This window comes from Mustela lutreola, chromosome 1, assembly GCF_030435805.1.
Source record: "Mustela lutreola isolate mMusLut2 chromosome 1, mMusLut2.pri, whole genome shotgun sequence".
NCBI lineage: Eukaryota > Metazoa > Chordata > Mammalia > Carnivora > Mustelidae > Mustela > Mustela lutreola.
In genome coordinates, this window is record NC_081290.1 from 129,238,507 (window position 1) to 129,260,038 (window position 21,532).

Consider the following 21,532-nt stretch of genomic DNA (forward strand, 5'->3'; position numbering starts at 1 on the left):
AAATCATTCTTTTTGCCCTGGGAAGGAGCAGATGGAGTGAAGACAGTCAGGAGTGTTACCCTAATTGGGATTGTCGTGTCTCTACTTGGAAACCTGAAGCAAAGCTAAAGAGACCCTTCCAGCTCTAGTATCTTTTGTAGTTTGAATCGCCTTTTTTTTGAGATTGATTGATTGATTGGCTTAAGAAAGAGAGGGAGAGAGAGAGTGAGCACACAGGAGAGAGGGAGAGAGGGAAGCAGATTCCCTGCTGAGCGGGCAGCCTGACACAGGGCTCCATCCCAGGACCCCAGGATCATAACCTGAGCCAAAGGAGACTGAGCATCTTTAGGTTGAATCACCTTTTAGAGTATGAGTGTAGTTTTTCTTCCTTAACGTTTTAAAAACCATTTGTCTATATGTCTTCAGAGATAGTACATTCACTTGGTACAACAATAAAAATATGTATTTGAAATATATTGTTCCCACCTCTTTATTTTCCCGCATGCCCTTTAGGTAGTCAGTTTTGCTAGCTTTTTTTACAAATCCTTTTTTTGGTTTTGGTTTTGGTTTTTTGTTTGTTTGGGCTCATTAGAAACCCATTTAGCATTTCCTTTTTTACTCCAGCATTCTCCCCTTTTCTGATTGCTCCATTTTGATCTTTGCTGAGTCCTCTTTTTATCTAGACCTGTTAATGTTGGTGTGCTTGAAGGCTCAGTCCTTGGACCTTTTTTCTACTTACACTCAACTTTCTTAGTGATCTCATTCAGCTCTTGGCCTTAAAAACCATCTGTAGTCCAACAACTCCCACTTTTATAATGCCAGCCCAGACTTTTTCCCTGACCTCCAGATTTGTATATCCAACAATTTGCCTCACCTGCTGCCTTCTCCATCTTGATGGTCCTAATTATGGGACCAGTCTTCCCCCACCCCCTTCCTTACCTACTGTATCCAATCCGTAGCATCTCCAAATGGCTCTACCTGCAAATGCTACCCAGAATCTGACTACTTCTTACCACCTCCACTATTACAGCCTAGTCTGTGCTAGCATCATCTCTCCTCCTCCTCCTCTTCTTCTTCTTTCCCTCAATTTAAGTGTTTCTTTAATTTTATTTTTTTATCATGGTAAATGTACTCTTTAATGTCTATCCCCTATTTCTCCCATCTCCCTCTTCCCCTCTGGTAACTATCAGTCTGTTCTCTAGAGTTCAGAGTCTGTTTCTTGGTTTGTCTGTCTCCTTTTTTTTTTTCTTTGCTAATTTGTTTTATTTCTTAAATTCCACATATGAATGAGATCATATGATATTTGTCTTTCTCTGACTTATTTCAGTCAGCATTTATACTACCTAGCTATGTTGTTGCAAATGGCAAGATTTCATTCTTTTTTATGGCTGAATAATATTCAATTGTATATGTACATACCACATCTTCATTCATCTATCAGTGGATACTGTGGCTGCTTCTGTAGTTTGGCTATTGTAAATAATGCTGCAATAAACATAGGGATGCATGTGTCCCTTAACATTTTTTTTTTTTTTGTAATTTTGGGGTAAATACCCAGTAGTGTGATTCCTGGATCATAGGGTAGTTCTATTTTTAGTTTTCTGAAGAACATCAAAGGGATTGCATTTTCATTTTCTTATGAACTATTTCAACCTACAGAAGATGCAGAACATGTTACAATAATCATATGTGTACCCACAACCCAGTTTTCTTAAATCTTAACATTTTGCCACTTTGGCTTCACATATATAATTAAAAACAAGAAAATTTAAAACACCAGAGGAACAGATGTTGCTTCCTGCATAACCCTTGCTGGGCCCAGTCTTTTCCCTCTCTACCTCCCAGAAGTAACTACATTCTGAATATTTACCTCTGCATATTTTTAGTTTACTGGCCAAGATGTATTGAAAAAAAAAAAAAAAAAAACTTGGTCACACATATTTAACATTACAGAACAAATTTCATACCGTACATACAGTACATACAGAACTGTATGTACTGTACATACAGAAGCTTATGTGTGTGTTTATATCTATGATTTTGAGATTTATTTGTATTAATTCCTTTAGTTCTAGTTCAGTACTTCTAAATTCAGTATCGCATGCTACAATTTATCCATTAGTCTATTGATGAACATTTTTTTAAACAGATTTTTACTATTATAAACAATGTTGCATTGTATAGTATTACACTTGTCTTTTTCTGCGTATCTCCCTCCACTGGGTGGGGTGGAATTATTAGGAGGAATTTTTAAGTTTTAGAATATCTGCATATTGGCTTTACTAGATATTCCACAAAGAAGTTGCCTCAAATCCTTTCTCAACAGTGGTGCATGAGTGTTCCCACTGCTCATCATCCTTGGGTGGGGTGGAGGAGGTATACAGAAAATGTATCTTGTTTTCTTTTGAAACAGCTTGGGGAGATGTAATTCACATACCACGCAATCCACCCATCTAAAGTGTGTATATGCTTGGGTGGATTTATGTGTATTCATAGATTGGTGCAGTCATCACCACTGTTCTCTTCAGAACATTTTCATTACCTCCAGAAGATACCCCGCACAAGATTTAACTATAATTTGCTATCTGTTTTGTGTACATTTGCCTATTCTGGGCATTTTCTGTAAATGGACTCATACAGCATACAATTTTTTGTGACTGACTTCTTTCACTTACCATGCATTCAGGGTTCACACATGTTCTAGCATGTGTTAGTACTTTATTGCTTTTTATGACCAAGTAATACTCTATTGTATAGATGTACCATGTTTTATTTATCCAGTGATGGACATGTGACTCCCCCCCACACACACACCTTTTGGCTATAATGAATAATGCTGCATAAACATTCCTGTACATGTTTTTATGTAGACGGTTTTTTGGATGAAGAAATCGCACTTTGGATGCAATAGGCAATAGGCAGAGGTCACAGGGGTCTACCTGGTGCAGGGCGGTAAGGAAGCAACAGGAGTCTTTTCTCTAGCCCTCTTGGCTGCCATTGCTCAGAACTTCCCCACAGTACTCACCATGATGTGGAAGGTGTGACAGCATGTATACTTCCTAGCCTTGGCTACAGCCCCCCCCCATAAGGGCCTGTGGCCACTCACTTGCCTTTTTGCGCATTAACAAATGTTCTGGCCTCTAACAGCATCTTACCTCAACTATGAACTCCCAGACTGCCAGTGTCTCTCTCTAGGACTAAGACTTTTGAAAGTCTTGTCTTCTCCACCCAACGAGGGAGAGCATTTTCAGGCAAATTTATCAACTATCTGGGCCATAAATTTAAAAACCAATCTTAGGAAGTGCTGGGCAAGCTCCTGGCCTTATTTTATCTGTTTTATCTGCACGCCTCTTCATGGCCAGGAGTAGACAATAAGATCTAGAAATTTATTTTAGAACTAATGGAAGGAACAATGACGTCTGATAAACTAATCTAGCTCTTTACCTGGGAGAACAGAATATTCTTGTGAGTTTTGTTTTCAAAAGTCAGAACTTTTCTCTCCTTCTCTACTTTTTAAAATTCAATTTATATAAACTAATTTTTTACATTTCTTTTGTATAAAAATAAGCAAATACAAATATGTATTCCTCCTTCTTACACAAAAGGTAGCATGCTGTATGCATGAATCTACTCTTTGCTGTTCGGACTTTCAGTATCCTCTGGAGATCTAACAGGTTTTCTGTCATCCTTGCACACTCTCTATTACAGCTCCTTGGTATTTTGTTGTGTAAATTTAAAATAAATGATACAACTTACCCCTACCAGTGTCTTCTCCAGTTGTTTCCAGCCTTCCCCTCTTAGCAAACATGCCACAATCACATGTTTATATTTGCTTAGTTCCAGAAGTAGGATCGGTGGGTCCAAGGTTACAAATACTTGTAATTCTTCTAGCTATGATGAATTGCTCCCCCAATGTAGTCATACCATTTTGTGCCTCTGCTTGTCTTAATCGAGTAAGTTGTGTTAATTTTTTGAATTTTGCCAATCTGATAAGTGTATGACTTTAATTTGCTTTTCTCTAAGAGTGAGATTTAACATCTTTTCCTATTTAAAAACCATCATAATATATTTTTTTTCTGTGAACTACCTGTATCCATTGCCCAGTTTGTGAGTATTGGTTTGTGAGTATTCTTCTTCATTGATTTCTGGTCCTTTATATATTAGGGAGATTCATCTTCTGTCTGTGATATGAGCTACTAATTTTTGGTGAGCTTTAAAGACAACTTTGATAACAGGTTTTTTTTTTTTTTTTTTAACATAGTTGGGGTCATTCACAGTACTTCTGGGTTTTACTTTTCAGTCTTAAGATTATATCACCAGTATTCTTATTTTTCAAGTGTAACAGGGTTTTTATACCTCAGAAGGAAATGCAGAGGGATGTCCTGGAACATAGAAGCTGTGACCCTGACTTGTTTGCTACTGATAGGAAGGTGATGGTATCTCAGAGTTGGAAGAGCACAGAATTTGGAATCAGCAAACATTGGTTTGAGTCCTGTCTTTGCCACTTACTGGTTATACCTTTTTAATGGTCTCCTGATTTCTGTATAAAATATGAAATACAGGCTTTTACAGGGCATTTGTGAAGGTTAGCTCAGGTGAATTCAGTAAAGTATTTGGCAACCTCTCAAATGTTAGGCAATTATTTGTGTGTGTGCTGTGTAACTCTGATCACCAGTCCTCCCCCGCCTATATCCAAACATCAGACTTTCTTGAAGTAGTATCTTTAGGCTCTGTGAGATTATGCAGTAAAAAAAAAGGGCAGTTATTGAATATAGTAGGAAACAATGTAATGCAGTACTAGAACAGTAATAAACTCAAAGGCCATAAATAGGTTTAATAAATGGAAAGAGGGGTTACTTTTTAGAGAAAAACTTATCCTATTCTTGGGAGAGGCAGGGGATGAAAAAGGGCAGGAAAATGTGGTATATGAATGCTGACAAGAAAGCTCAATAAATGTCATTGTCTAAGGCCAAACTACATATTTGAAACTGATTCTAAATGCCTTGAATTCATTAAGGTGGTTTCCCTGTAGGAGTTCACCCACAGCCTCATGCTTCAGCTACCAAGAAGCTTTTCAAAGCAAACAGTAATTAAGGTTGTTTGTCTTAAGGCAATAGTAGACTATCTGATGAGTTAAAAAAATTAGAATGTTCTTATTGTACCCCTCAGTTTTGTAAATTATTTTTAATTTTTCAAGAGATAATACAGTTATATGCTTAAATATTCAAAAGATACGTCTTAGTACTTACAGCACACTTTCTGTGTGCTGGCTCTGCATTAATCCTCAAACACTTATGGAGAAGGCACTACTGTCCCCATTTTGCAAGTGAGATACTGAGAAACAGCGAGGTTAGGTAACTTCCTGAAGTCACATAACTAGAAACAGGCAGAGTGAAGACTTGAACTCAGGCTGCCTGGTTTCAGAGTCTACACTCTATGCTGTTTTGACAGCTGTGTATTAAATAGTCCTGGGGGTGCCTGGGTGGCTAAGTGGGTTGAATGTCTCTCTGACTCTTGGTTTCAGCTTAGGTCATGATCCCAGAGTTGTGGGATCAAGTCCTGCATTGGGCTCCCTGCCCAGTGGGGAGTCTGCTGGAGAGTCTCTGTCTCTGTCCCTCTCCCTCTCCCCCTGCTAGTGTGTGCAGTTGCTCTTTCTCTCTAAAAATAAATGAATAAATCTTTTAAAAAATAGTTCTAGACACAACCAGTCTTATAATCCGTTATTCATCTTTCTAGAGATAGCCTGTGTATATATAATAAAATCCAGAATTTTTTATTTTTCTTTTCAAAAATACATATGGTAACATTCTTTTTTTTTTTTTTTTAAGATTTTATTTATTTATTTGACAGAGAGAAATCACAAGTAGGTAGAGAGGCAGGCAGAAAGAGAGGGGGAAGCAGGCTCCCCGCCAAAGAGAGAGCCCGATGTGGGACCTGATCCCAGGACCCTGAGATCATGACCTGAGCCCAAGGCAAGAGACTTAACCCACTGCACCACCTAGGTGCCCCCATATAGTAACATTCTATGAGCAATATCTTGTACTTCTTCCTGAGTGGTGTCTTGGCTTGTGATATAATTACATAAGGTTCATCTTCATTTGTTGTTATATCTGTATGGATGGACCATGATTTAACAATCTTGTGTTGACATTTTCAAGTCCTTTGCCATTCCAAACAGTGCTACACTGAATACCTTTTTGTACATAATCATTTTGAACCCATGCAAATTGATCTGTAGGATCAATTCCTACAAATGAAATTGCCAGGTCAAAGAATATGTAAATTTGTGTGTTTGTACCCATGTCTTTCTTTTTTTCCCCCTTATTTTCATTCTTGCCTCTGCCCCATGGCCCGACCCTACAGTGCTGTGCTCTGACCACTCTCCACGTGCTCTCCTGTACCCATTTCTTTTAGAGCTGATATTTTACAACCAAAGATAGGTACAGTTTCTGTTGATTTTGGCATTCTCATTTTGCAAACAAAAAGCCTTATGGAGAGAAGCATGCTTTTGACCTTTGGAAACCTCTAGGAGAACAGAATCTGTGTATAATTTAAATGGGTCTAGAATTAATATACAAACTAGTGTCTTAAATATTTATGTTATTAGTATATGATTTCCCTGGGTGGGTGAGTAAGGGAGGTGGGGAAACCTTACTTTCAGGAAAAGATATGAAATCATGTTTTTGCAAGTTAGCTTTCAGCAGGGTCCTTGTGCATTTCAGTAATCCTGAAATATAGTAATGAATATTGAGAGTGTTTGGGTTATGCCGACAAGAGTATGAAAGAATTAGCTCAATGAATATTGACTTAAAGCGTGCATGAAGATGAACAGCAAAGATAAAGATATATGTGTATATACATTTATGTACATATATATATATATATATATATATATATATATATATATATTTTTTTTTTTAACTAATCTCTAAACCCAATGCGGGACTCAAACTCATGATTTTGAGATCAAAAGTCACTTGCAGGGTGCCTGGGTGGCTCAGTGGGTTAAAGCCTCTGCCTTTGGCTCAGGTCATGATCTCAGGGTCCTGGGATTGAGCCTGCTTTCCCCTCTCTCTCTCTCTCTGCCTGCCTCTCTGCCTATTTATAATCTCTGTCTGTCAAATAAATAAATAAAATCTTAAAAAAAAAAAAAAAGTCACTTGCTCTTCTGGTGGAACCAGCCAGGCACGCCTGCCTCCTAACTTTTTTTCTTTTCTTTTTTATTTTTTTTTTTTTTTGTAAGTAAAGGTAGCTTCTAATTTAAAGATACTGGAAAAGAACACATAGTACTCTTTCATGAATTATAGGAACTATTTTGGAAAATATAGACCAGATTTAGAGCTTCTGTGAATTTTTAAGGGGAAAAACCTATTAATAATAACAGCAAAATCTGGCCAGGGGTGGTATCCTAGTTGGTATAGTGGCATAGTCACCTGGCCCCTCAGAGTCCCTCTTGCCTCCAAAGAACTTGTACTTTTCCTCTGCAGATTTTGTTAGCATCTTTTGAAAGTTCTATCGATTAAAGATGTATTTATATTAAGAAGCATGTTTGTTAAATTATAGAGTACAGTTTGAAGAGGTGAGGGCTGTCATGCAGTAATGTGGATCAACATTACAATTGCTTTCCTCTTATTACCTTGCTGGGATCATCCATTCTAAATCACACTGTGTGTGTTTTATAGATGATTTGGAATTCTTGTGTGTTACATTTGGAAGGATAAGACCTTGAGGAATGATTTTTGCCCCAACCCATCATTTTTTAGAGGAAGGAACTCTGGACGAGGTGAAGGGAATAGGCTGTTGATCCTGCCTAGAACTCAGGCATTCTGACGACCAGTACAGTGCTCTGTGGTTTAGTCAATGCCACGGGGGCTCTAGGACAGTGTGTGGGTGGGTATGATGGTGCCATGGGGCCATACATGAACTTTACCTGTTTTGCAGTTTTACTTGATATGACCCCTGAACTCAGGGTAGGGGGAGGGGAAGAATTCTGTTTTTTCCTGCTCTGTACTTCATAGTTCATGGTACATCCTATCCAAACCTCAGGCTGTTTTGTGACTCATAATGTTTTGTTATTGTTGTGTGAACACATAAAGACTTATATGGTTTTAGCTTGTGACTCTTGCAACCATTTATAGTACTGTTTCAGTGAAAGGGAGAAACGAGTCCTGAGTTAGAACTTACTTGCACATAAACCTTGATAGTTGTCTTTGTTAGGGATTGCTTATATCTGGGATAAAGTTGGTGAACTTAATGTTACTTATTCTAGCCTTGTGACCTTCCCTAAGACACAGTAAGCATTACGTTGGTCAACAACCTCTTATCCTACAATTCTAAAATCCTAAAATCTCTGAAAAGATTTTTGGAATTAACCTGAACTATTGTGAGGTTATGCATAGTTTCTGTCTAATCCACTCAGCATAAATATTCATAACTTGGCCTGATGTAATATTAATTTGTTTTATTTTGGGATTTGGTTATACCTGGAACCTGGGAGGAGGTATCACATAACATGTGGTATGACATTCTTTCTAAAATATAAAAAATTCTGAATACTTAAACACCTGGCCCCAAAGATCTCAGTGAAAGTATTGTGTGTCTGAACTTATCTCTGGTTTACGCTTTGCAGGCCTAAGAGCACTTTCATACTTAGTAACTGTTTTTCCCAACAACCTTGTGAGAGAGATAAGGCAGATAGATACACTTTGAGAGAGGTGACCCCTGGATAAGTGCTTTCCTAAAGTCACTTGGGTCGAAAGTGGTACAGCTAGAGATAAAAGTTGTTTATCCTGGTGAATACCAATTCATGTCCCAAGGATCACATCCTCTGTGACTTTCATCCATCCCTTACCCCTACAGTGTGGACTTGACGTCTACATCCTTTGTGTTTGTATATTGGCCTTCCCATATCAGGTTGTAAGCCTTCTGAGGGAGGAACTGCATCCAATTAATTTCTATTCCTAGTATCTTCCATGGTACTTGGGTTAACCGGATCCTAAAAGTGGGTGGAAAGAGTGAATGCAGGAGTGTGCTTTGAGGTTTGTGTTGTTACTTACGGTGCTCTTTCCACACCATACTGCTGATTATAGGGATTTATTCTTTCATTCCACACACTTCTTCTACAAAAGAAGTAAAAAAATTATATATCACCTACTTTCTTAAAGACAGAGTTGCAGCCAGTAACCAATAGGAATTTCTTTTGGTAAAATAACAGTGTGATGCATTTATTTGGAATCATTTTAAAATTATATCTTTAGGCTAGCTTGATGAATTAAAGCTTCTAATAAGAATTGGAATCTTTAAGTATTTTTTAAATTATACACTTGACCACAGAACAGCAATTGAATGGTAAATTTTTATTAGTGTCTCTGAAGCTAAATTTGGCAAGTTGTGCATCAAAGATCTTTTCAGTATAAAATAAGAATGTCAACTAATTTGCAAATTACTTTTCCTGTTTGCTCTTTTCCTGAGAGTACTAACCCAGACCAAAAAAAAAAAAAAAAAAAGATTCCATATTTGTTACTGCCACCCATTTTCCATATTTTTTTCTTGAAATATACAGGGCTCTCTACAAGTAATCCTAAACTTTATGGCCTCTTTTCCTGTGTGATTCTTCTGCCGAAGACATAATCCAACCAATGAAGACTTTCTATCATTTGATTTTTTGTGTTTATGCCACGCCCTTTTTCTGCAATGACTGACTCCCTTGTTTACGTGGAATCCTTGCCATTCTTCCTAACTTTGTTGGTTCAAATATTGCTGCTTCTGGGAACTTTTTCCTGGGTTGTGTTTTTTTTTTTAAAGATTTTATTTATTTATTTGACAGAGAGAAATCACAAGTAGACGGAGAGGCAGGCAGAGAGAGAGAGAGAGGGAAGCAGGCTCCCTGCCGAGCAGAGAGCCCAATGCGGGACTTGATCCCAGGACCCCGAGATCATGACCTGAGCCGAAGGCAGCGGCTTAATCCACTGAGACACCCAGGCGCCCCGATTCCTGTTTTTTTTTTTTTTTCTTCACTTTTGCTTCCTATATTCTGCCTTGTCTTTTTATTTTCATGTAGTTTCCTATATAATTGTGTCTTCTGGATTTTAAATTCATTGAGAATAAGGACTTATCCAGTTCTTTCTTACTGTAACGCCTCTGAGTGCCAGCCTTCTTTGGCTTTCCTTGGATTGTAGCAGTGTACTTCCACAATCTGTCTGTCATCCATCACCTCCCCTCTTTGTCCGTGTCCAGATTTCCCTCCTCTTATGAGGACACCAGTTGTTGGATTAAAGCCCATCCTAATCTAGTTTGATTTAATCTTAACCTGATCTTAACCTTAATCTTCAAAGACCCTGTTTCCAAACAAGGTCCTAGTCCCAGGTGTGAAAATGAGGAATTGAGGGGACAAGACTCAACCCACAACACGTGGTTATATGTATTTTATTTTATTTTTATTTTTACTTTTTAAATTTAAATTCAATTAGCCCAATGTATAGTACATCATTATTTTCAGATGGGTTATATATATTTTTTATTTTATTTATTTATTTGGGGGGGTTATATATATTTTGAAGAGAATTCTGTTTTCTGTCTTAACTCCTTTGAACTGTTGCTTGTCACCTTTCAGGTTAAGTAATTTAGACTTTGGTCACTTTCTTCCTGCTCTCGAGTAGTTCCAGAAATAAGATCTGGTTCATTCATTCTTAACATCATGGAATCTTGAAACTGAAAAGTGTCCATCTAAGTCCTTTTGTTTAAGAAAAGGTAGATAAACCATCTTATTTTGTTGTGCCTACAGTCCGACAGCTGCAGTCATAGAGTAGACAAATTACACCAGGGACCAGTGTTCTGTCCTTGCTTTCAACCAAAGCAAAGAAATGAGGTAGTTCTGATTAGAATAAACATATTTCAAATAGATATCTTAAGGCAAAAGCCCAAGGCATATTTTTTCATAGACTTCTTGGAGTCATGCAGGGTTGCCCTCAGTGAAACACCAGGAACCATGGCTGGTACTCACAGAAGCCCCACAAAAACTTTTGGTGGAGTATTGAAGGGAATGCGGACGCGCAGAAGATAGATGTGGCATATGATGATGACTAACCCAAGCCTCTGTATATGGAAGATGGTAGGGGAAAGAGCTGACAGTGTGCTGGGAGATTTCCATAGATTATCTCCTTTAATCTTTATACCAGGCCCCACTAGTGCTGCCTGGGGGGACTTGCCCAAGGCTGTCAAACCAGTGGGAGGCAGAGTGAGATTTGATCCTAGGCCTGTCTTACTTTGAAGCATTCAGTATATCTCCTTTGTCCTGCCTGTATTTTCTTTGTCAAATTTCTCAACTGTAATTTTCTCCACTGATAATAGTAATGACAGCTGACAAGAATTTAATTAGTCATTAAATAAAATATTCATATGGAAGGAGAGTATAGTTTGCTTTACAGTTTATAAAACATACTTTTTAAAATTAATTTAGGTCAAAAAATTAGATAATCCAACATATTTACTTTCCCCTTCCATATCTTTATTTCCATTCTTTTAAATTTTGAAAAATAGCATGAAACATTTAATAAAGTGTTACAATCATTATTGGATATTTGAATCATGGCTACCTCTCAAAAAAAAAAAAAAAGATTGAACAACTTCTTAAATTAGAAAGCTGTTTTGGTGAAGTGTCATTGCTAGGGCAAAACAGGTCGAACAAGAAAAAAGACAATTAAACCCTCTTTGCTTTCTCACTTTTAATAACTTTAGCCTGTGTACTCTTGGAGGCTATTTTTTTTTTTTTTAAGATTTTATTTATTTATTTGACAGAGAGAAATCACAAGTGGGCAGAGAGGCAGAGAGAGAGAGGAGGAAGCAAGCTCCCTGCTGAGCAGAGAGAGCCCGATGCGGGACTCATCCCAGGACCCCGAGATCATGACCTGAGCCGAAGGCAGCGGCTTAACCCACTGAGCCACCCAGGCGCCCCTCTTGGAGGCTATTTTTTTTAAGATTTTTTTTTTTAAGTAGTCCCTACACTCAGCATAAGGCTTGAATTTACAACACCAAGATCAAGAGTTGCATGCTGTGCTGACTGCGCCAGCCAGGCTCTCCACAGAGGCATTATTAATGACTTTGTGTAATTTTAAAATTTAGTGGTTTGGGGGCACAGTCACCAGGACCGTTTGGGTTGTAAGTGATAGAAAACTAACTTCAGGAAGAGTGCTCACTTGGAAGCAGGTAGCTTCGATTGCCAACAAGAATCTGTCTCACCCCATTGCTCACCTCTCTTTCCTTCACATTGACTTCATTTTCAGAGATAGGTTCTCACCTCATAACGACAAAAAGCAGGCACCGTCAACTCTAGAGTATCATCTGCCAGCCAAGCAGCGAAGTGTGGGGACTTGCTTTCACAGCCTAGCTGGGGGTCTGATTGGCCAGACCTGGATCACAGATGACTTGTGGACTGAGAAGAAAATGATTTCCTAGATAAACTTGGCCATGTTATCAAAATCAGGAGGAAGGGATACTGGACATGGTAGTTTAGAACATAGGTTGTTATAAGAACTTTGTATTTTTTGGTGCTGGAATTTAAGAAAACTAATCTGCTACCTGGAAAGAATATATTCAATATTAACTATCACTGAAAAAGGAAAGAGCCAATAATGTACAATTTGTGGTTGGCTACCAGACACTGTATCAGTTTTTTTTTTTTTTTTAATTGTACCATTAACAATTCTCTTAAGTAATTAGTAACATTTTGGAGCACTTATCATGCATGTGTTTGCTTCCTCCACCTCAGTTGCTGTCCTCACCTTCCTGACAAGGGCTGAACTCATAAGAATTCTGTCTGGCCTTCTTGCTTCCAGTCTTGATCTCCCCCACCTCTGTTTTCCTTAGAGGAGCTAGGTTGAATTTTTTTTCTTTTCTTTTTTCTTTTCTTTTTCTTTTTCTTTCTTTCTTTTTTTTTTTTTTTAAGTATAGACGCGAGCTTATCAGCCTTTGTTTGTTCATCTTGGCCTCTCATTGCACTTAGGGTATGATCTTGGCTCCTGCCTGTCTTCCCAGCCTACCTCTTGAGCTCTACTTCTCTGCTTTTTTTTTTTTCTGTCTCTTCTATATCAGTGTTATATTTTACCATGTCCTTCCCTCTTCCTACCCTGTTCTTCATTCTCACACTTTATTTTTTTTTTAAAGATTTTATTTATTTATTTGAGAGAGAGAGAGCATGAGCAAAGGGAGAGGCAGACTTCCTGCTGAGCAGGGAGCCCAACTGGGGGCTCAATCCCAGGACTCTGGGATCATGACCTGAGCCAAAAGCAGATGCTTAACCGACTGAGTCCCCTAGATGCCCCTCACGCTTTATTTCTTTAACTCTTACTCCTTCAAGCCCTGTTTAAATGTTAGTCCCTTAAATCCTCTGTCTGTTTTTTTTTTTTTTCTTTTCTTTCTTATTAGGCTCTACACCCAACATGTGGCTTAAACTTAAGGCCCAAGATCAAAAGTCACATGTTCTATCAAATGAGCCAGCCAGAACCCTGCTTCACTTCCTTAAATACTTAGGGATTTCCCTGTTCCTCAGATGTGAAAATATGAGGCTCCTTCCCCTTTATGCACTTAGGACAATCTGTAATTACATATTCATATATTATTAGACCAGTATTCCCCGCTAAACCATGTTCTCTGTGAGAGCAGGGACCAGATATCTTTAGTTAACTGCTGAATATCTAGCATCAGGACCACAGTGCCTGAATCATAGTAGGCACTCAAATATGTGTTAAGTGGATTAACAGACTAATAACTGAAAATAATCCAAAGCAGTGCGTTTTATATTTATTCATTTTTTAAATTTTTTAAAAGTAAGCTCTGTGCCCAGCATGGGGCCTGCACTCACAACCTGGAGATCAAGAGTTGCAGACTCTACCACCTGAGCCAGCCAGGAGCCCCAAAGTAGTGCATTTTAAATGATTACCCTTTTTATAGTCTCACGTTCTCACTTCATTCATTACTCAAGAACAGACTTATGTTTAGAGGATTTTTATCCCAGCAACTTTTGGTTTGCTTAGGAATGTTAAAGGACAAAATTAAACCAAGTAAATTTGAAGTTTTCATTGGCTCTATTAAGCAGTTCCTGAGTGGGGCAGCATCCCCTCCAGCAAGTAGAGGTGTGCTCTGAGGAGTTGTACAGAATGGACGGTTTTTACAGGGAGAAGGATGGAGCAAGGAGTTAACAGCAAAAGAAAAGAAATGATTACTTCAGGCTAGGTCATTTTCCCTGAGGAGGAGGGACAAGGGTCTTATCAGGCACATAACCTCATCTTCTTTTAGGCCTGGTTAACCTCTAGGGGAGGTTGAAACTGTAGTTAAGTTAGGTGTTAAGTTCTGGTTTAGTGACTTGGCTTAAATGACACCATTTTTGGTCTGTAGTTTTCTTTTTAAGAGGAATAAGCCATGCTTCCTTTATTGCTGATTATTATTGTTAGCAATTCAAATTCCCTACAGTGATGCACTTGATTTTTTTTTTTTTTTTTTAGATTTTATTTATTTGACAGAGAGAGAACATAAGCAGGGGAGGGGTGGACGGAGAAGCAGACTCCCCAGTTATCAGGGAGCCTGATATGGGACTCTATCCCAAACTCAATCCTAGGATCGTGACCTGAGCTGAAGGCAAACGCTTAACCGACTGAACTACCCAGGTGCCCCTGCACCTGGTTGTCAAAACTTCTGTATCAGAGCCAGCTACAATAGAGGAAAATCCTGAATTTTAGGATATGTAATTCCACTCAATTTTACCTGAGCCTGGGTGTGTGGGAGAGGAAGGGAAAAGGCCCCACTCACTCCAAATGGCTCCCTGGCTAGTAACACAGAAGCTTGAACACTCCTATACATCAGGTATGCCATCCCCAGAACGCAGGCATCCAAATTTAGCTTTCTCTCCACATCCTTGTGATTTTTTGGAAGGAGATGCTTTCTCTTCAGTGATTTATTATTTACTGCAGTCTCCCCAACCTTTGTCATGTCCATTTGGCAATATTTGTAGGGCCCCTTTGAGGCCACAGGCGAGGCTATCTGCCCCCTAGGTGCGAAGGGGTTATAATCTCTGCACCTTTGTGGCCCTCTGATGCCCTTAGACACATTGGCTGGGAAACTTACTCTCCATGATCATTCCAAGTGTTGTGGGTAACATAACTCCTTTCTCCCTTTTGAATCCACAGCTGGTCATGTTCGGAGTTTGACCTGAATGAGATCCGCCTGATAGTTTACCAGGACTGTGAAAGGAGGGGCAGACAAGTCTTGTTTGATTCTAAAGCGGTTCACAAGATTGAAGAGGTGGCAACTCAGGTATGAAATGCAGATTTGCTTTCATCTTTTTTATCTGTGCTGTTAACCACCTCTCGGAGCAGTCATTTATTAATTCATTATCTTCTCTTTGGGCTGTATTGTACAGTACCAGTAATGGTTCAGAAGAAACATAAACAAAGGCTCTCCGCCACCCTGCTCTGCTGCATTTGTATTCTTATTAATATACACAGGTGAGACTGTTAGCAAGGAATCATGACAGATGCTCAGTAGGGTACTATAAATGTTACTAGAGGTAAAGTTGCAATGCAGTAGGATTTGGATGCCAAACATGTGCTGTGTAATAGGAAAACTGAGAACTCGAAAATTCATAAAGTGTTAGCTTGAAGGGAAGTTAATAGATCATTCTGTCTAGTATTTCTCATAGATAATAAGAGGTATTACATTGCATGAAGTTAAACAAAATTAAATAGCTTTCCTTACCATAGGGCTCTTCAGTATGCTAACATAAGCTTTTATCTTCAAAAGGGAGGGCTTCTCAAACCCATCTGACCAGGGAAGCTTTATTTATTTCCTATTTTTAGTGGTGAGCAGGGTCGGGGTGATGGTGGATGGGGTGTGGGGAGATCTGGCATGGGTAAAGTGAGGACATAAGAGCCCTTGATCCCTTGTAGCCAGAACAGGAAAGGTAAGGTCATGTGTCCAGGTGAGGCACAGAGTCCAGACGTCCTGAGTCTTCTGGACATCAGCCTGCGGTACCTCTAAGTTGTTGCCTTTAGACTTTTCATTCTTTTCATGTTCAATACCTTGCTATCCATACTGACCAAATTCTGGAAGTTCATAGAATGTGTAGCTAAGTAAATGAATAGTTTATTTCACGGTCTTTGTTTCATCAGGGCCCAGGGGCTCTTTTCCTGTTTTTGATAAAGATCATTTCTGCAGGAAGGACGTATTTGGTTAAAGGCAGTTGAGCTGGGTAGATTCCATAGTGCTCTAAAGTGGAAGTCTGCCAGGTAGCTAATCATTACAGTAGTTGTTGGGCTTGTTAGGTTGGGGGTGCGGGAGGGGCAGGGATCTCTCAGGTGATTCACCTGTAGGCTTTAATGGTAGATTTGTATCAAGTTATAGTGAGCGAGCACTTTACCCTTTGGTGGACAGGCCATGGTTTTCCTTTGATTTTCCACATTGTTTCCTGTTTCCCTGAAGCCCTGCCCAGGTAGTTTGTTTTAAAAAAATACACACACACACACACACACACACACATACACATACATATACATATATATATATATATATATATATATATATTTTAATATATATATATATTTTAATATATATATATATTAATATATATATTTAAAAATATTTTATTTTATATATTATATTTATTTATATTTAAATATATATATATATAATTTTAAGATTTTATTTATTTATTTGACAGGCAGAGATCACAAGTAGGCAGAGAAGCAGGCAGAGAGAGAGAGAGGAGGAAGCAGGCTCCCCACTGAGCAAAGAGCCCGTTGTGGGGGACCCTGGGATCATGACCTGAGCCAAGGCAGAGGCTTTAACCCACTGAGCCACCCAGGTGCCCCTGCACAGGTAGTTTAGTTGGAACACCTGCATACCATCACTAGGGCATTTAATGGTGGTAACAGGTGGAAGGAAAATATTCTCATGGGTTTTCAAAATGAATAGGAATTTTGGTATATCGGAGCAGTGATAACACTGGAGCCTGGATGTACTCATTTAATCAAAAAGGCATGTAGGTCCAGAGAGGTTTTGTAACTTGCCCAAGGCTACAGAGTCCAAAAGAAAAGAAAAGAAAAGAAAAGTGCTCTATTCACTGTACCAGTTATTTTCTCCAATTATAGATGCTTAGTATGTTGTACCCCAGCCAGGGGGGTCGAACAGTGTGTGAGGCAGGTGTGTCACTTTAGGCTGTCTGAGGGGCTGTGTTTCTGGTATAAGTGGTATTAAGTAACAGCTAGAGCTGAAGAGGGTGTTGAAGGAGTGCCCGATACCTGAGAATAACCAAGTATGATTTTGAGTGCCATCACTGCTCCAGTGGCTATTATGGACTGGCACAGTTTGTGTTTTCCTTACAGTCTTTTCCCATTTTCAGCCCCCCACTCCCTTGGCAAGCACAAAACGTCATGAGTCTGTATCAAGCACATGACTGCAGGCATTTGCATTAGACCACCAGTGTGACTGTCACATTGGAGATTAGATAAGCTGCAGTTGCATTCATGTTTTTCCAAGCAAAAGCTGCACACAAAACAAGTAAGACTCCAACAGAAAAGAAAAAACTTATCATAGATGGCACAGGACGCTTCTGTAGGGAGTAATATATTTTGGTGTAGGAGGAAGGACAAAATTAATAAAGGTGTATCTTTATACCTTATGTCACTGTCATAAAATTAGCAGTGAACTCTATTTAGGAACTTTATAGTAGATAATCTTTTGTTACCCCTAATCTTTAGAGGCCACTTTTCCATCACATGATGTATAATTCACAGAAGCTCCTGTTTCAGAGTTTTGGTTCACCTTTCACAAATTTGACCTCATGATTTTCTCTCCTGTTACCTTTAAAGCAGTGCTAGAGAAGGTGTGTCATTAAAAATACAAACTCAGACTTTCCAAATTAGCAATTTTGCTTTCTTACTTAGTTCTGTTTGCCTGGTAACATTTTAAATTTGAAGAACTTTCTTTCTCCACGTCAATTTTATAGATTATGACTCTCCACAGTACTAACAGATCCTCAATAACCCGAACAGAGATGACTGGTTCAAGATAGGAATTGAAACATATAACAGTTGAATTACTTGAGATTAGTCACACTACACAGTACACCTGCCCCGTCTTCTGTCCAGTTTCCTCTCTTCATCATGCCTCCCTCCCAGATATTACAGACTCTCAGGAACCACATTTTTGTCCTCTGCAAGCCAGGGGGAAAAAGCCTCTGGTTTTCAGTGCAACTTAGGCACAACATAGCAGAGCGATTTAGCAAAGAAATTCCCAGTGAAGCGCAGGCTGTGGGAGCCCGATACACTTAGCAGTATCTTATCTTGCCTGTCTGTCACTCCAGAAAACAGAGGATGTCCCTATTAAACTGTCAGCCAAGTGCTGTCAGGACAGCGGCAGCAGTGGCAGTAGCAGCATCTCATCCCACAGTTCTTCCGGGGGATCGCTACAGCATGCCAAGGAGCAGCTCCCAAAGTACCAGGTAAAAACTGTCCCTGCCGTGCCTGATAGCCCTGGGGCTGAGGCCACTTACTGTAACTTCTCCACAGGGAAGAATGCCTGCTTCAGGTTGCTTCTCCAGGAACATGAGCATAAGTGTTCAAAAACGTGCCCTTAGTGGTTTCATGTCCATGCTGTTTTCACACTTTGGTTTTAGTCTCTTGATAAAAACTATAATTGAGCGGAGGTGACCCAGAATAATACATACTGAGTGAGGATGAAATATTGCTAACGAGGTAAAACCTTTTGTTTTGCTTCCTTTGTTGCCAGAACCTGATTAAGAAGCACAGATTTTCCAGTTTTGTTATGAGAATTTCAAGGATTCTGGGAATATATATGGGCATCCTAAGAAAATAGCATTTGATAGTAGGAGGAAGAGAACCATTTTGGGATGTAACTTGAGTGTGAGAGATACAGGGCTGGTAGAGTGCACGCGCGTGTGTGTGGTTGTGTGTGCATAAGGAAGTAGAGGATAGGGATTAGGGTTATTGAAAAATACTGGCGTACTAGACATAAGGGAATAAATGTTTCGTGAATACTGAAGAGCGGGAGGGTATAAACTGATGGAAGATGTATCAGATTTGGTTTTGACTCGTGGAATTTTCCATGTTGCTGGAAAAGCTAAACCAGGTAAATTGCCAGCAGCCACTGGTCTATAGAACTTGGTGAATTTCATGTTCAGGATTTGGGCCATGCGTTTGCCCTTATTTCACAGTACTCCTGGGTTTTGAGGCAGTTTGTGTTTTAAAAAGTATACGGTGAAATTTTCAGTTCGTTGAGAATTACAATTGTCGTGTAGACCTTGTACCCCAGGAAAAAGCAGATTATAAAATGGAGGTGGTGGGTGGAAGTTATTAATAAAAAATGTGAAAGACAGTTGGTCTCTGTCTGGATGGAGTGAGAAGAGGTTGGCGTGAGCTGTAACCAAACAGAGAGCAGCCTAGTTAAACGAGGCTGGTAGATATGTGTTTTTCTTTCCTTCTCTGCAGACATGTCTAAGTAGGTGTGCATATGTGCATTTGTGTGTGCATGTACTTGTATGTATATGTGTCGTGTGTGGATTTATAGTTTAAAAAAGAGATTGAGAAGAGAATGTTGAGAACAATTCCCATGTTTCTGCTTAGGTGGAAAGCGTACTAGTAGAGAGTCCGGGGCTGTGTGTGCTGGGCCAGAGAGAGATGCTTGTTTTGCCTTGGTCAGGCTGTGCTGGGGTGCCTGCGGCTTATCGTAGTTATACATTATCATTATATGTATATGACAATATACATGTAACATATGACTTATATATGACATGTAATAATGTATTGTTATGATACGTGAATGAATGCATTTGGATATAGGATTCTAGAGTTAAGGGAAAGGTCTGGGCCTACAGATAAAGATGTGAAAGGTATTTCTATGTAAAGAATAACCAAAATTCCAAGAGTGGTTGAGAGTGCAGACAGTGAGTAGGAGTGCCCTCTGAGAAAAAACCCTGCTCAAGGGATGACCTAAGAAAGAAGAGATTCAAAAAAGGTGGGGTAGATAAAATCATCAGCTACTGTGAGAGATGTTTAAGAAAGGAAACTGGAAAGTGTACTGGATTTGACAGGAAGGCAGAGGCCTAGGACAATTTGAGTAGATGAGGCAAATTTAGAGCTAGCTCAGGCCACCCTTTTGGATGACAAGAAAGACTTGTCAGAAGCTAGAGGGGTCAAATATTTTTGAAATTTTTTTTGGTAAAACTTTCAAGGTATCAGACTGTCTGTTAGCTTTTGGACCCTCACAAAACCCTCCCTGTGCCAACTGGCATTTTCATTCAACACTGTTAATTATTTAGGTGAATAGTTTTGAACTGTGTTTCTTTTCAGGATATATTTTGGTACTAGGATAAGAGTTACCCTGTTTTCTTTTTCTTTTTTTTCTTTCCCAGAACTTAATCTTTCTCTCTATAGTTTATAAATAGAGATAATGCTAAATCTTTGTTTTTCATAACAAGGTTAAAAATGACCCCTGCTGAGGCACTGGGATCCTGTATGAAGATATTGTGCATAAAGATGAAATCATGAACATAAGTAGTAATTTGGGGAAAAATAGTCAATAGCCATTATGGATTAAAATGGTCAGTTTCTGCTTTGAGAAACAGTTTTAGTTACTGCTACACTAAAGATGGACCTATAGATTAATAAACGTTATTTTCTGTTGCATTACACATCACATTGTGCCACGTACTAACTTTGGTCTCTTTCATGTGTGACAGTACACCAGACCAGCTTCTGATGTCAACATGCTAGGGGAAATGATGTTTGGCTCAGTCGCCATGAGTTACAAAGGCTCCACTTTAAAGATACACTATATCCGGTGAGTTCAAGTGTCTTTTTCTATTAATTGTGGGAAATGGAATGGTGTTACTGGCTTTTTAATTCAAAAATGCATTCCCTCACTTTTTTTTGTTTTCTTCCAGTTCTCCTCCACAACTGATGATTAGTAAGGTTTTCTCTGCTAGAATGGGCAGCTTCTGTGGGAGTACAAATAAGTAAGTGTGGGATTTTGTACCTGTCTTTCCCCCTTACCTCCACTTTTTTAAGTGGCTATTTCTGGATAAAGTAATTCTTCCAGGACCATAAGTTCTTTTGAAATGATAAGTGGGGAGAGTCCACATTAACAAAGGGATTTTAAAAGTGGCCCTTTTCCTGTACATAATGAGTATGAAAAGACCTTTGACTTTATCAGATGGTATTAAAAACAAATGCCTGTTTATTTTCTAACATTATTTTATCTTGAAAAAAAAAAAAAAACTTGTTAGTTACTTAATTTGTTAATTTATTTCTAAAGGAATGAAATATGTAATCAGTTTTTCCAGACCCCTAGGCATGTGTATGATAGGATGGGTCTTATGTGCTCATGGTCTCTTCAGCCATCAGTGTAGCCTCTGGGATTCATGGTTATTCGGGCCATGTTCTGTTCTGATCTTCACTCCTCTGAGTTTTTTCCTCCTCTAATTTTATACTTCTGAGTAGACTAAGAATACTGATGTGTCTAACTTAACTCCCATGCTGGTACATTT

At 38.9% G+C, this 21,532-nt stretch overlaps 1 protein-coding gene across 6 annotated transcripts in view; it reads left to right on the plus strand.

Moving 5' to 3' along the window:
- The window catches only part of FNIP2 (folliculin interacting protein 2), a 132,902-nt gene that overhangs the window by 52,576 nt on the left and 58,794 nt on the right, over nt 1-21,532 (plus strand). For 4 of the 6 annotated variants that reach the window (XM_059174305.1, XM_059174329.1, XM_059174296.1 and 1 more), the window contains exons 2-5: nt 15,159-15,285; nt 18,332-18,469; nt 20,726-20,826; nt 20,930-21,001. In XM_059174305.1, coding sequence (XP_059030288.1) covers nt 15,159-15,285; nt 18,332-18,469; nt 20,726-20,826; nt 20,930-21,001 — 438 coding nt within the window. The remainder of the gene's footprint in view (nt 1-15,158; nt 15,286-18,331; nt 18,470-20,725; nt 20,827-20,929; nt 21,002-21,532) is intronic. The other 2 variants (XM_059174321.1, XM_059174330.1) reach the window with 1 other exon arrangement.